General features: G+C 52.9%; 5 protein-coding genes across 5 annotated transcripts; 1 reads left to right on the top strand and 4 right to left on the bottom strand.

Annotated features, from left to right (window-relative positions):
• Positions 1 to 3,604: 3,604 nt before the first annotated feature.
• On the top strand, positions 3,605 to 3,997 carry HER10_EVM0004271 (uncharacterized protein; the record flags this gene model as incomplete). Its single annotated transcript, XM_035473921.1, has 1 exon — positions 3,605 to 3,997. The coding sequence occupies one exon, from the start codon at positions 3,605 to 3,607 to the stop codon at positions 3,995 to 3,997; it is 393 nt and encodes a 130-aa protein (XP_035333903.1).
• Positions 3,998 to 4,574: 577 nt separating this feature from the next.
• Positions 4,575 to 6,455, bottom strand: HER10_EVM0013034 (uncharacterized protein; the record flags this gene model as incomplete). The annotated part of the gene is made up of 2 exons (XM_035482406.1): positions 4,575 to 6,025; positions 6,086 to 6,455. The coding sequence occupies 2 exons, from the start codon at positions 6,453 to 6,455 to the stop codon at positions 4,575 to 4,577; spliced, it is 1,821 nt and encodes a 606-aa protein (XP_035334518.1).
• An 802-nt stretch (positions 6,456 to 7,257) lies between these two features.
• On the bottom strand, positions 7,258 to 8,085 carry HER10_EVM0008734 (uncharacterized protein; the record flags this gene model as incomplete). The annotated part of the gene is made up of 1 exon (XM_035478244.1): positions 7,258 to 8,085. One exon carries the CDS (start codon positions 8,083 to 8,085, stop codon positions 7,258 to 7,260), a length of 828 nt encoding a protein of 275 aa, XP_035334215.1.
• A 765-nt stretch (positions 8,086 to 8,850) lies between these two features.
• HER10_EVM0001514 (thiazole biosynthetic enzyme) lies at positions 8,851 to 9,907 on the bottom strand (the record flags this gene model as incomplete). Its single annotated transcript, XM_035471259.1, has 2 exons — positions 8,851 to 8,945; positions 9,022 to 9,907. 2 exons carry the CDS (start codon positions 9,905 to 9,907, stop codon positions 8,851 to 8,853), a joined length of 981 nt encoding a protein of 326 aa, XP_035333730.1.
• Positions 9,908 to 11,910: 2,003 nt separating this feature from the next.
• HER10_EVM0005639 (uncharacterized protein) lies at positions 11,911 to 13,550 on the bottom strand (the record flags this gene model as incomplete). Its single annotated transcript, XM_035475245.1, has 2 exons — positions 11,911 to 13,242; positions 13,476 to 13,550. The coding sequence occupies 2 exons, from the start codon at positions 13,548 to 13,550 to the stop codon at positions 11,911 to 11,913; spliced, it is 1,407 nt and encodes a 468-aa protein (XP_035333995.1).
• Between the last annotated feature and the right edge of the window lie 511 nt (positions 13,551 to 14,061).

Genomic DNA, 14,061 nt, shown 5'->3' with positions numbered 1-14,061 from the left:
GATTTGAGTCCAAGCCAATCCCTCCTCAAGGTCGCAGTAACATTCCATTCACAAGCCAACCAGAAGCCAAGCATCACTAGACCGTTACACGGCGGACCTGCCAATGGGTGATTATCGACTGGGAAGATGAGATACTAAAGCTTGGGTTTGTTTGGTTTGATGGATCGTCATCAAAAGTATTTCCATCTCATCTTGGGGTGATGCGGATATTCAGCGCCTAAAAGCCACATCACACACACATTGGGATGAAAACATCCCGTTGCTGTTGGACAACGCATCAGTATCTTTCTCGAGTCGAGTGAAAGTCCCCTTCTTTTCCGTACGCCCCATGGATCCCACACCAACAAATGCCGGCAGGAAAAGCGCGCCGGCCAGGCACACCCGCACGTTAGGTTTCTGGCTGCGCGAGAGAGGGGAAGAGGCTTGCCGCAATGCCAGGAACAGTCAACCTAGCTCCAGCGCCTGGGCCTGGAACCTGGACCTCGACCTGGAACCGGAACACGAAATATTGGACTTGGTCGGTGGACCACAAACATGGCACCCACAAAGTGCCACCACACTCCAACTTTGCACGACGGGACACTCAAGAGAAGCACAAGCTATGACGGGAAGATCGACGCTGCCCGTCCACATGTCCACAAGCGACCTGCAGAATCGCACAAAGTTTTGCCTTGCTTACCTGCAGTGTTTTGCTGTCCGCTGGACCGGATTCAGGTTTCTCGAACCCTTCCAGACGTGATAAGAAGTCTAGAGCGGTCCCAACTCCAGATTTTGGTGTCTTGCTTTTCTCGATTTCTCTCCATGACTCCGACCAAAACAGAGACTTTCCCTGGTGGAGATCCGGTGGAGGCGTCCGAGTGCATAAAGTTAAATCTCTCACCCAAATGCTCATGAACAGGCGAGTTGACGCCCCCGAACTTCAAAGACAGTCGTCACTGCTTGCCTTCCATGACGTTGCATATCCAAGCCCTATAGTCGCAACACCCCTTCATCGACGTCCTATTCGTCCTTCACCCTGCTGTCAGCATGCAAAGTTCGGCACCCGAAAACCCCTCAGTTGTCTTCTGGTCTTATCTGCGAGCCTCTCGGAAGAGGGTTGACGACTCGATACCTGGGAGCATCGAAGTGCAGCATAGACGCATTCAATCGTCAATATCATCCGATGGAGACAACACCACAGTATTTGCGAAGTGAGGGATTGGAGATTGCCTGTACGGATACGGATACATACCGTTCAAGAAGAGCAACGTCAGGATAATAGGCAAGGTGACTGAGGCGCCTGGCTGGGTTTTGCTATGCATTGTGCCAATGTAGCATCATCCCATCTCTCCCTGAGTTCGTCCCCTTCACCTCCCTTCGCTTACCTTATTGCTCTTCCAATATTCGCAGGATGTTTCCTCGGCAGTGCAACACAGCTCATTAGAGACTTCGTACTCACGGCGTCCCATCCTTCCTTCTCCCATGTTCCGATCCCAGTGCCGCTGCCGCACAACGGCCCGTACGCCGCCGGGGTGGTTGAAAGTGGGAGTGCCAGGAACCGATGGGGTCTGGATCTTCCCAGCTAAACCCAGCGGAAGCCCGTTCAAGCCGCTCAGCGTAACGGATACGGCGACCCGGTCCACCAGGTGGGAACACAATCACCAGTCAACCTGGTCGCTGTCCGAAATCCCTCCACCCTTCTCCCTCCCCTCTTGGACTGATTCCAAGGAAGAGCCTTTTCTGCGCAGTGCGAATCTGCGATTCCTTCTGTTCCGTTTCTCCACTGGGGCAGTGCTGGCAGCAGAGGCCAGTGGGCAAGTGGCAATCCCGAACGCGTCATAGGCCTCGTCAGGACTGAGGGCAGATGGAGCTACCGCCGGTCCAGCGATGGCCTGCAGGCTGGCTGCTTCTGCTACTGCAGGACCAGCTGTTAATCAGGCACCACTCAGGGCACTGAGAGCGTATAGACATGTGTGGGAGGGCTCCCGTGAAAACGGTGCTTCTTGGAGGGCCCTGGAGGTTCGGAGCTTATCGCTGTTTACCGCGAAAGACAACAACAAGTTCGGACGAGTCGATCTTCCTCCAGGGAGCTTGGCTTGCGGCTGTGTACGCAGTAGAGTCCGGACGGCGCCAGAGAAGGGGGAGCCGCACCCGGACCAAATGCGCGCCCATGTGGCATTACCCGGAGGGACCTAGGTTGTTTGCCTCTAAGAATAGTCTTCCCTTTTTATTGTTTCCCTTTGGTGCTTGGCCCGGGTGGTTGCCCAGGGAGGCAGGTGGAATGTGCCTACAACAATTGTTCCTGAAGATCATTCACTCTTTGGGACAGCTTTGGGCATGCCGTCGAGGACTCGACTGAGATTCGATCTGACTTGTCGACTGATCTGCCAGATCAACAAAAGAGCCTTCAACATTGTCTTCCCCTTGGAAAAGGGGGCAAGGCGGCGCCCAATGCACTTGGCGTACTCACGAATTCGGTGTCACCGCTGTCAAGCACTGGACAACGCTTTAATGAAGAGCGAATTGGCAGTTGATGCTGCCACGACGCCCATGTGTCCCGAAGCAATGAAGCGCCACTTTCACGAGAGCAACTGTCTACCCTGACCAAGAGAGTCATATGCACCGCCGGGCCTCTGGACGCGCACAAATCCACCCGCCCTCGCGCACCAGCCACCACCGCCACAGCACCACTCTTGCGATCTTCAATTTTCCCGCCAAAAAAGCTCTTCGCCTCCTTAGGGTCCCGCCCCGGCAGCCTGAGCATCACACCACGAGTCTTCAATGACTCAGCAGCCCTGATGGTCTAGCGGTATGATTCTCCCTTAGGGTACATCTTCGGATTCACTTATCTGGGAGAGGTCCCAGGTTCGAATCCTGGTTAGGGCCCAATTTTTTGCATTTTTGCCGTTCTGAGTTGACAATGCTGCCGTTTAAGACTAGGAGCTACTCCTGGAGAGCCGACAAGCGTTACAGACGTGTCTGTCTAGAGAAAAATGTGATATAGATGAGCTGAGCAAGTTTCTCGTTGCTACCTTGAGACTTAAGCTTCAGTATACCATGGGCTATGGTGGAGAATTACGTAGAACGCTGGCTCCCATGTTCGTTTCTTGTGAAATCCAGTATGGCTATGTAATTGAAACATCTAAGGTCTTCCTTGTTTCCGTAATCAACATGTGAATATCATTAGACCTTGAAAATCAAAGGGTCGCGGGCTGAACGCTGTCTTACACTTGGTGATCATGCAGGGGAATTAGGCAAACTCCAAGCGCAGAGAAGAATGCCGATATTCATTTCTGTCACATGTCACGAAAAGAAACATAAGATGCACCATCAAGGTCAGACCACGAATTGAGGTGAGCCAACACACAAGGTTTGTGGCGAAGGGTTTTCTTTGGTTGACCCAGGATCCCGAGACAGCCAGCCGCGGTCCACGCTCGATTTTTTACGCAGTCTGTGATACCTCTCTGGATAGACTGAAAGACAGAAGTCAGGACCGCGGTCAGCTTTTGATTTTCTTTTTTTTTCTACCATTCAAGAAAGATGTCAAACACCACATTCCAGACACAACCAGCCGAAGACAGCATACCGCATCCATCCACAAGACCTACGACAATAACCATCAAACATGAAGTTCTCCGCAACAGCCGCCCTCGCCCTAGCCCTCTCCATCACCAGCGTGCTGGGGCAAGAGCCGCAGGTATTAAAGAAAGGTCAACCCACCTGCACGGGCAACTACTTCAAGTTCGCGAACCTCAACCGCAAGTGGATGATCCACGCCATGGTCGACGACGTCGACAGTATCCCCGACATCTGCGGCGGTCTCTGGGACAACCTCAAGAAATTCCCGATATGCGCCCCGAGCCCAGATGCCGGCTGCGAGAACAAGTGGGAGGGCATCCTGACCTGGCGCTTCGCGACGGTGGGGATTTGCAACGAGGGCATGATCGGTGCCGCGTGGTGGGAAGCCACCAGGAACAAGTTCGGCCCACTCAAGTGTACGAGCAAGAAGAGGATGTGAACATGGAGAAGAGTTTCTTTGTCTTTTTCACACGAAACGTGAAATCCCTCCATCTCTTTCGACTACCAATATGGAAGCAGCTTGTAACGGTATCGTGGCAGATATTCGTGTTGAAGAATGGTACGTAATGGTCGCGGTACACAGATGTAAACCTGCTAAACATCTAATATTTTAGAAGCCACATAAACACCTTCACTCCTCTCGGCAATCGAACCAATACCTACTTGCGTCAACGATGAGTGTGGAAAGGAGGATTTCGTTTTTGGGGAATGGGAGAGATAGAGAAGGCAGAGTACCGATCAGCCTTGCTCCGGCACTAGGCCAGAACAGTTCTATGGCTCAGGGCCAGATACGGCCTCAGCAGTTCAAATTAGTGTCAGAACCAGTCAATCAAAGGGCTCAGTAGTGTGATATTCAAAACAAGCGTTCTATTAATCATGTAATAGTTCTTGTCCAACTGGAGAATTCGATGAATCTTTTCGTGTGAACACTGTCCTTGACACCTGCGCTTTGTACTTCATACTCCACACATGTCAGTAAATAGTCCCCAGTCACTCACCTATTGGGATGGAAGATTTTAGATGCCACTATAATCCTCATCAGAACCGGAAATCCATGACTGGTTCAGAGCATGGGTAGGGCGACGCAAATTTGAGGTGTCGTCGCTTGGTGAACCAGCCGCAGCCCTTCTGGCGTTGTATACTTGCCCAAAGATTGAAGCCCCTCCTGCCTGGGGAATTTGCTGTCGACTGGCCTCAGAACGAACGTGAGGTAGTGGTGATTCATTGCTTTCGCTGGCTGGGTTCAAGTTGTAGTTCTGGGGTCGAACTCTACCAGCTCTGCCTCCGTACTTCACCATCACATCGCCTTTTACCTTGAGTGGTGTTTTCATGAGAGGTTCGAACCAGTCAGGCGTCGTGAGGGGACCCTTCTCCTCCTCCTCCGCCTCCTCCTCCTCATCTGAAATTGCTGTCTGAAGACTGTTCGGATGAGGCGTCACATCTCCACGGGACCAAGTCGATCCAGTAACATCTGCTGCATCAGTGAATCTCACTTCCTTGGTCTTTGTCAGATCCAGCGGGGCCGGGCGACGGCGCGGAATAACAGCAGGCAACCGACCACGGATAGGGGACGGAGACGAATATTGACGAGGAGTCGGCGTCGGCGTCGGCGTCATAGAGGTAGGAATACTAGCCCGCGACTTCCAGTTCTTACGCATCCGATATCCCCTTTCCAAGCCAGCAAGCAGACTCTCGCCGTTCGAAGGCCACGGCTGATGCTGATCCTGCCTGTGAGAAAGCGGACAACTCGCGACTCTACACGGGTAGAAGATGCAGCCCAGTCCCGCCTTTTCCATATTCTTCTGCTCCTTCTTGGAGATGTGCTGGTACCGAGTCCTATCAATCATGCGGAGGCCCGCCAGGCTTACACCCTGCTGGTACACGTCTCCAGTCATGATGCGGGCTCTAATTCCTCTAGGCGTCATGATGATGACGGTGAGGCTCTCGTCCCAGGTACCTGTATCATTTTTGTTTCGAGAGACGTGAACACTGTGGTCGTGGAAGGTGCTAACAAGCTCAGCCTTGCTGAGATATTCTACAAGGTCGTCGGTGAGGTCCTGTGCAGCACCCCAGGTCTCGGGTAGCCACCAGGGGTCTTCTTCGGGGTTGTTAACGGCCCTCGCGCCCCAAGATGATACGACTCGAAGTTGCTTAGCGGACTTTGGGGTCTCTGCAAGGTTCTGGGTCTGATTGACCAGCATGTTCAGAGGTGGTAGCTGTTGTTTGCTGTTCATAAGGTCTACCGAATTGGCCCATCGAAGGCATCGGCTGTCGTTCTGGCTATCGTCCTGGTTATCGTCCTTGCTGTCTTCTTCGGTTGACTCACTAGAACATGAATACACACTTGATGAAGAGTGGAACTCATACTTGGATCTAGCCGGCGGGTCCAGAGTTGACCGGTGGTTCAAGTGCGTCGTGGCAACTGACGCCTCAGACGATGCCTCAGACTGTGGCGAAACCGGCCCAGCTGGGATCGGGAATCTCGAGATTGCGGTCATGGCCAGAAGAGGCAGGCTGTAAGACTTACCCTTGTTGTTCCAAGGAAACGGACGTTGCTTGCCAGGAGGAGGCGCACTCGGACGGCTCAAGAAATCTTCAGCGAAGCCGTGGGCCGATTCTCCAAAGTACCTGTGCGGGGACGGATAGAGGAACTCGTAAAAGTCCTTGGCCGCCCGCTCTGCCGACCAGCGGCAGTGTTCGCAGACGAACTCAGCAAGACGTTGGACTCTCGTCAGCTTGAGGGTACCGCAGGAGCCTAGGATGGAAGGTGAGATGTTGGCCCACTGAGTGCCACTGGCGATGTTGTCGGTGTTGGTGCAGAATTGGTTTACGTCTTCGAGTCGGGTGAGTTGAAAGCACACCTTGCATTGGGAGGTGGGCTGAAGGATAAGACACATGATGATTGGAAGTTTTGTGAGGATGAATGAGATGACAATCGCAATGTCGGGCTTTGTGCTTTAGGTTAGATGGTTAAATGATGCCTGGAGATGATGGTGAAGAAAATTGTGCTGGAATGCTGGAGGTCAGGAATTGAATGGTGATATTGAGAGTTGCTGCGTTGATGGGATGGACTGGATTGGAAAGCTCTAGACTTGAGACGAAACGGGTTGCATTTATACGCAGAAGAACGTGCAGATCTTTGCACACTCACTTCATTGTATCCTTGTCATTCAGCACAAAGAGCCTTGCAGTTGTAGACAATTCATAAGTACTACGTCCCCGAAATGAAAGGAGGAATCAAGTCAAAGAAAGACAACCTTCTGCAGTATCAAGAGTCTTTACTATCTAACAATGAGACAAAAATGCCTTTGACATATGTGTTCAGTTGATTGAGCGTTGGCATTGCCGGATTCTCTCCAGATCTTTCACTTGCCACGGAAAAATGGACACATCGTAAGCTATTTGGGGTAAATATCGAGATTGATGCATAAGACAGCAATCTTTGTCGGAACGATGGGCTTTTCAACAACTTTTGATTGCATAGGTATCTAATGCTAGTCTCGTGGTATCGAATCGTTTCTCAAATCCGTATGATGTATCGAGACCGAGAAGCGCCCTTGCCTTCAATGAATTGTTATTAGGGTACGCCTTCGCGTTGGCGAAAGCTCTCGGTCATACCACATGCTACCTCGATTGGTGTTTTTCAACTATTGCTCTGAAAAGTGAATCTATCAACATTCTCTGCAAACCTATCAAGGTTCATATCGTCAACCTTCTACTCCCCAGAAGCCGTAGTCTCGCATCGCCCAGCCAAGTAATGGGTTTCTGCAAGAACTTTCCGTCGTGTCGTTTCCGTTCGGTAATTCGGGTAATCGAATACACCAAATTATACCGGTGTCGACAATGTTCTCGTACAATGTCCACGACGGACTCCCAGTTATCCTCCTCATTGACCTCCTCGAGGCAAAGGTCGATAACTGCCCGCGCCACATTTGAGAAGGGCGTTTTCGGTTTTGGCGGACATTCGAAAGGCGTGCTTCGCCAGCCACGTCCCTCGTACCTTCCGTAGCAACGATTCCACTCGGCGGAGCGACACCGCTCTCGATCGACATCCTGGATCAGGTCAGACCAATTCGTGGCCACCCTCCAGCCCTGCTGATCTTGTGCGTCCTGAATTTCCTGCGGCGTGATTCTCTTCACGTCGTATTTGGCACATAGTACTGGCAGTTGTTCGGCGCTACAGCGGAGGTCCTCCATCAGGTCGTGGTCTCTCAAGATCTGCCTGAGTTCCATGACGAGGCCTCCATACAGTGCCTCCTCGCGCGTGAACTGTTCGAAAGCCCTAATTCCGTACCGCATCCTGTTACCATAGACGCGCGCTTTCTCCAATTTGCCGTCGTATATGGCGCCGATTGCTTCCTCGAGCTGGGTTTCGATCCAACTTGTGAGGGCTGCGATTGCCGGAGAGACCTCTTTCCCAGAGATTCTGTACTGGTTCCTGATGTCCTGCCAGGCAGTTATATCATCGTGGACAGCCATGAAGTCATTGGCCTGACGCTCAGTAACCATCGCTCTGATGGTAGTCATGTCCATGTTGGGCGACATGTAGGTAATTGTGAGGTGTTGTGAGGTGTTGTGAGGTGTTGTGAGGGAGTATGGAAGAGATTTCTGTGGTTTAGGCTTTGATAGTTGATTGTTGGGGTCGTATCTTATGGGAAAGTGCTTCACTCAGCCAGACAGAGATGGGAACGTACTGAGACTTATTTCCGTATCTCGACCTGTCGGAGATTGATTTTGTCTCGTAGACGATCAGCCTGGCTAAGCTTGACGACCATGACTACCCAAGGTTCACGGCGAGCTTGTAACTACAGCAAAAGTAAGTCACGACACGGCAACTTTGTGTGCCGAACGTGGAAAGCTACCTACACCACCAAGTGTCAGCATATCCTAGACTTGCTCATACAGCCCGAATCGAGTACTTCAATAGAGCAGTCGGCCTTCGGACTGGGTACGATCCATGAAGCGGATCGAGGTAAGCCAGCAAGGTGTCACTTTACTGCTACCTGAGAAACCGCATATTTCGGAAGGTTAGAGCCATAAAACTGTCAAGGTTCTCCGATCTTCACGTCACTGGTATACCTATAATCATAACATCAAAAGAGTGACTGTATTCGGATCATACTTGAATACTTGTATCGTGTGTACTTGATCTCAAACCATGACGAAGTATCCAATCTCGTGTCATCTCGACCCAAACCTACCTACTGAATCTGGAAAGCAGCGAGCGACTACGAATAAACACAACCTTCGGATGAAGGAAAATGGACATCCTCAACATCAGACTACCCCAGTCTAGAGCTCGTTCTGCTTCTTGCGGGCATCAATAATGGCAAGAGCCTCCTCAGCAGCCTTAACTCCAGAGAGAGCCATGGCACCGAAAGTCGGACCTGAATAACACCCAAGCCGTTAGCAAAACGCGACATACATCTCATCAGACCAAGTGTGTATAACGAAGTGACTCACCCATGCGGTTGGCACCATCAACCTCACTCAACTCCATCCCGCCCACAATCAACCCCGGCACAATCTCCCTCGTCCCCTTAACAATCGCGTCCTCGGCACTCTGCATATCCAGCCCGCGCATGCCGCCAAGCTGCTCAATCTGCTTCATGCTCACAAGCCTCTTGACGCAGAACGCTCCAAACGGGCCGTCGTGGCCGGTAGTCGACACCACGAGCGGCGCGTTGATGGTGTTGGGGTCCATGCAAGACTGATCGTCGTGGTGCATCGAAACAAGCGTCCAGTTGGTAACCACACCCGCAACCCGCAGGCTGCCATCCTCGTTCTTGCGGGTAATCAAATCCTCAACCGTGGTGGCGTTGAACAGCTTCACATTAGAGAACTGCAACACCTTGCTCATGACGGTGGACGTGAACAGCGCAGCGTGCTTCACCACAACAAAGTCGCCCTCATCCTCGTACGGGACACCGACCTCATCCAGGAAGACGTCAGCGGGCTTGCGCATGACCATGGCGGAGAACAGCTGCCCGCCAAGCCACGCGCCGCCGCCGGGCGCGACGCCGGCCTCGACGATGGCGATCTTGAGGTCCGGGCGGGCTTTGGCGAGGACGTAGGCCGTGGAGAGGCCGCAGGACCCGGCGCCGACGATGACGACGTCGGATTCGGCGTAGGTGTCGAGGTCGGAGAAGTAGCGGCGCGTCATGGCGCGCGAGACCTGGGACTCGCGGATGGGGGCGAACTTGAAGGAGTCCCACTTGCCGAACATGTCCTCGACCTTGGCAGAAGGGTTGGCGGCGGTGGTGGGGACGGGGGTGGAGGACTTGGACTTGTTGGCCATCACTGGGACGGCGTAGTCGCGGACGGGGGAGATTGCAGCGGGAGGAGCCATTTTGTCTCTTGTTGTCGTTGGAGTTCGAAAGGACTTTCTCGAGTGTTGTTCTTGGTGTAATCTGCTTGTGTTAGGGTGCATGATCCTTTCGCTGGTATTATCCAGATCAAGTTCAAGGCCGTATATTCTCAGCCACAACATCGGCATCGGTCGCTAGCTCATCATGGGGAAGAGTGATGGCAGCGGCGTCTGCGCTCAGGTGGGCACCGGCTCATGCATTTGCGCTCAAGAGTGTTCACATACTCGTGAAGTGTTGGTTTGGCAAAGTGCCTCCTGTGAGGGTGTCAGTCTGTATGCGTTCGGTTACACGGAATTGGGCCTACTGTTTGTGTGTATATTGAAGCTGGTTGATAAAACTTGGTTACAGACCAGAAAAACCAAGAAAAGGAGGAAGGCGACCGAGATATGAGTATATTATATAGACAATTGATAAGAAACTGCATAGCACAAACTCTGGACTATCGCCTGCGGGGTAAAAGACATCATACATGCGCAATCCTGAGCTCTTTTCCCCTTCAAACCTCCGCCCGGGCGGGATCGGCCAATCCTCTCCCAACAGTAGTCATGCAGTACATAAACAGACCAGACGTACCTCGCGTCTCGCCTCGACGATCACCGCGAGTACAGTTGCTTGGTACACATTGCCCCCCATACACTCACTTCCACGTCCTATGAGATGCGAAGTAATGACAGAGGGTGGAGGTGTCTAAACTATGTGTCGTTGAACCCCACCGGCGGAGTCGTTCCCGAAAGCCGATGGCACCCGCCTCCGGAATCGGCTCCTTGCCCCTTCCTCCCCTCCCTCCCGTGCCGTCAACTCCCGCCGACCGATCCAGACACTACCGAGAATTCCAGCTTCGAATTGACGAACAGTCGGACTCAAGCATGTCTCTGGAATCTATACATGTGTAGCACTCGTCCATATTCACAGCAGCATCACAACGGATCATCAGGCCAAGACTAAGGTTTTCCAACCACCGCCCGCCGACGCCGGAAGAAACCTCCCGCCTGCATACCGTCACCCCACACCTCCTAGCGAGCCCAAGTCCAACGGCAAGACACGGGCGGGGTGGGGCGGGCGTTCCTTTGCTTCACGCGGAGTTGCTGTTAGAGGCATTGGCGCGCCCGCGTACCTCAACACTATACACCCAAGGCAATGTCAAACGTAAAAGGTACTCTGTACTGCGGTACAGAGCGTACGGAAATTCGCGCACCAAGAATGCACAGCAGTGGTGCCCGTGGGTGCGTAGTAACGTGATGAGAGGAACATGTGAAGAAAAAACTTGCTCATATCTCCCCAAGTCTGAGTACGCGTGGTTGGGAATGGACCTCTTCTGAGTGGTTGCTGAGCTGAGCTTAACCGCCGATGTAGGATTGGTCCCTACCAGACAATGAGTCTCTACTTGCGGCATGCATTCTAGATGGTGTGCCTGCAATACATGGAGGTTCACGTGCTTGGCGGGCATCATGTCTCTACCACTAATGGGAGACACCTGTGCACACCAGCGTAGGGTATTTAAGCGACGACTTTCAGTTAAACAATGATATTTAGTATTTGGTTTGTTTTAGCTTGATAGCTAGAGCAGAGCAGGCTTGACATGCTTGGTGTCGATGAGTTTGCAATTGCCTCGTCCATAATGCGTCCAGAGTCCTAATCGATCGTCGATGGGACACCGGATCAAAAGTAGACGATTAAAATCGGTCGGTACGGTAAGATTGGTGCCCTAGCCAGGTCGTGATAACACATGTCGCGACCGTTCGCAGCTTGAGGGCAGTATCTTCGGGGCCACCAATATAGGCCAAACCCGAGATGTATTCGCGATCGTGGAATGTTCCCCCGACCTGATCTCGAGACTAGAGTAAGTTTTCTTTCCTTCCGCTGGAAAACCTATCAGACACCTGTCAGTTCAGGAACCTGAAGGCCCTTCCTGTAGTGCCATCGATGCGAAAGTGCGCGAGGTGACCAGTTCCGACGTTAGACGCGATGACATTTGCCATCATCATCAGCTCGCCTTTTGCGCCAATGCCGGAATGCTCATATACCCGCTGCTACCACCACCACCACACCCTTTATCCTGTCCAACATACTCCTCTCCAGTCGACAGCAAGACAATCCCGCCTCTTCGCCCCCCGACGTCGTCGCTCCTAGCAATGGACGGACTACTCGCCCACCCCACACTGCCCTCGGAATCCTCGCCCGTGGTATCAGACTGACTATCCTCCGACTGCAGCACATCCCAGAACCGACGGGCGGGCGTGTCGCCCTGCTTGCTGAGCTCCGCTATCGCGCTGGCGTGCCCGCGATCGTACCAGGGCATGAGGTACCATCGCCGCGGCGCGAGGAACATGACTTCGATCCAGAGGACAAAGATCATAAGCGCCACGGGTTCCTTCAGCCTCAAAAGCGAGAGGTATTGCTCCGACACCAGCGACGGCCAGATGATGAAGTGCTTCCATATCCTCGGCCGTCCGGGGAGAGACATGATCCAGGATTTGAGCGCGCCGAGGGCACCGAGGTATATCTTGATGTCTTCGACTGGTATTCCCGTTGCTTCGGGACCTAGGCATAGAAACTCAACAAACTTGGCTTTCTTCTGTATGGTTGGTCGTAGCAGTATGTCGCTGCTGTCACGCCATACTTTCACGTCGACTTGTGCTAACTTGTCCCGTATAGGGCTCTTGAAGACGTGTGGCGTGACCGTGTCTGAGAATCTGGCCGCTACCCGCATTACTGTGAGAGCTTTGCAAGGCTCAAACGTGCTGACCTGTCCCATCACCTTCTCATCGGCAAACGGTCGGTAATACCCGAAAATGCCGTTGCACATGGAAAACACAAAGGTAGCCAGCCAGTTCTCCTCCGTGACCTGAGGAACGGCGAGGCGGAAATAGTTGCTCGCTTGTATGGCGTGTTGGCAAGCCATCGAATAGTACCGCTTCGCGTTTGGCGGTTCGAGGTAGCATAGGTGTAGAGCCGCGATAGAAAGCATACTCTGATGAATGAACACGTTGCGTGACGCCAGCTGGGGCACCCATCTCGACCACACGTCACACTTTCGAGGATCGGTCTGTAATGAAAAGGTGAACCAGGCCTCGTTCAGGAAGTGGTGTTTGAGCTCGGCCTCGTCGGCGCGAAGCTTCTCGGCAGGTAATGAAGCGCTGAGGGCATCTCGTGAAGACGCGTGCGCCGCAACCGTGGCGGCACGGCGGACCATACTCAGGGTATCGCTAGCCTTTTCTCCATTTTCACGATTGAGGGCGTCTGCCAGTAGCCCGAGATAGCTGCAGTGTTCTTGGCGACGGCGACAGTTGGCGCATACGGGACCGACGCAGTCGCACTAGAACCCAGTGTCAAGTTAGCAAAAGGAAAGCTCCCTGAGATAGTATAGTGTAGTATTGGGGGACCTAGACGGCGATCATGTCTTGCTCGGCTAACCAACATCGTGACTGGCTGAAGGAAGAACCCAATAAACCGGGACTCCGACATGCACGTCACCAGTCTGTCCCGGTATTGGCGGGCCACGTCTTGCTCATGCCTGCTCGCCTCTTTGCAATTAGGATCATTCCGTACCTTGACACGACGCTTTTTGCACTGTCGGCACCCGTTCTTCGTCTTTCCGTGATACTGCCTTGAGCCCTTCGGCATTCTATCGGTACACAAGCTCGTTTGCAGACGTTCTGCCCTTTGCAACTCCTCAGATTCGGATCGGACGCTGGTCGAATTTTGTCCCGGTGAATAGGCGGGCGGAGGAGGTGGCGCGGGAGATCAACCGTCGACGGGTTGACTACTTGTTTTTAAAACAATCCGTTTAGTTCAATATGCGAAACGTCAGAACTTGGGGAGATGCTTGACCTTGTCAGGGATGCATGGCTGTCCTGACGCAAACTCAACTTCAACGCCGCACGTCCCCCGCTGTGACAACGGGGTGACAGAAACCCGAGTAGTGATGTGTGAGAGGCTGGAGCTGACCGAACGGCGGGCAGTGTAAGCATCAGAAAGCTGTTGTCATGCAGGGATCAGATACCACATGCGGCTTGCCGCACTGAATTGGCAATCCGTTCGCCCCAGCTGGGAAAAGACAGCTGCCAGTGCGAGGTTTCTTGATCTTCACGATGGTGCGTAGCTGGCTCGGTGCGATGCCTCTTTGCTCAATACA

The sequence above is a fragment of the Colletotrichum scovillei genome (assembly GCF_011075155.1).
Source record: "Colletotrichum scovillei strain TJNH1 chromosome Unknown Contig00005, whole genome shotgun sequence".
NCBI lineage: Eukaryota > Fungi > Ascomycota > Sordariomycetes > Glomerellales > Glomerellaceae > Colletotrichum > Colletotrichum scovillei.
The sequence above is the reverse complement of the archived record's forward strand: the minus strand, read 5'-3'. Positions and strand labels throughout refer to the sequence as shown.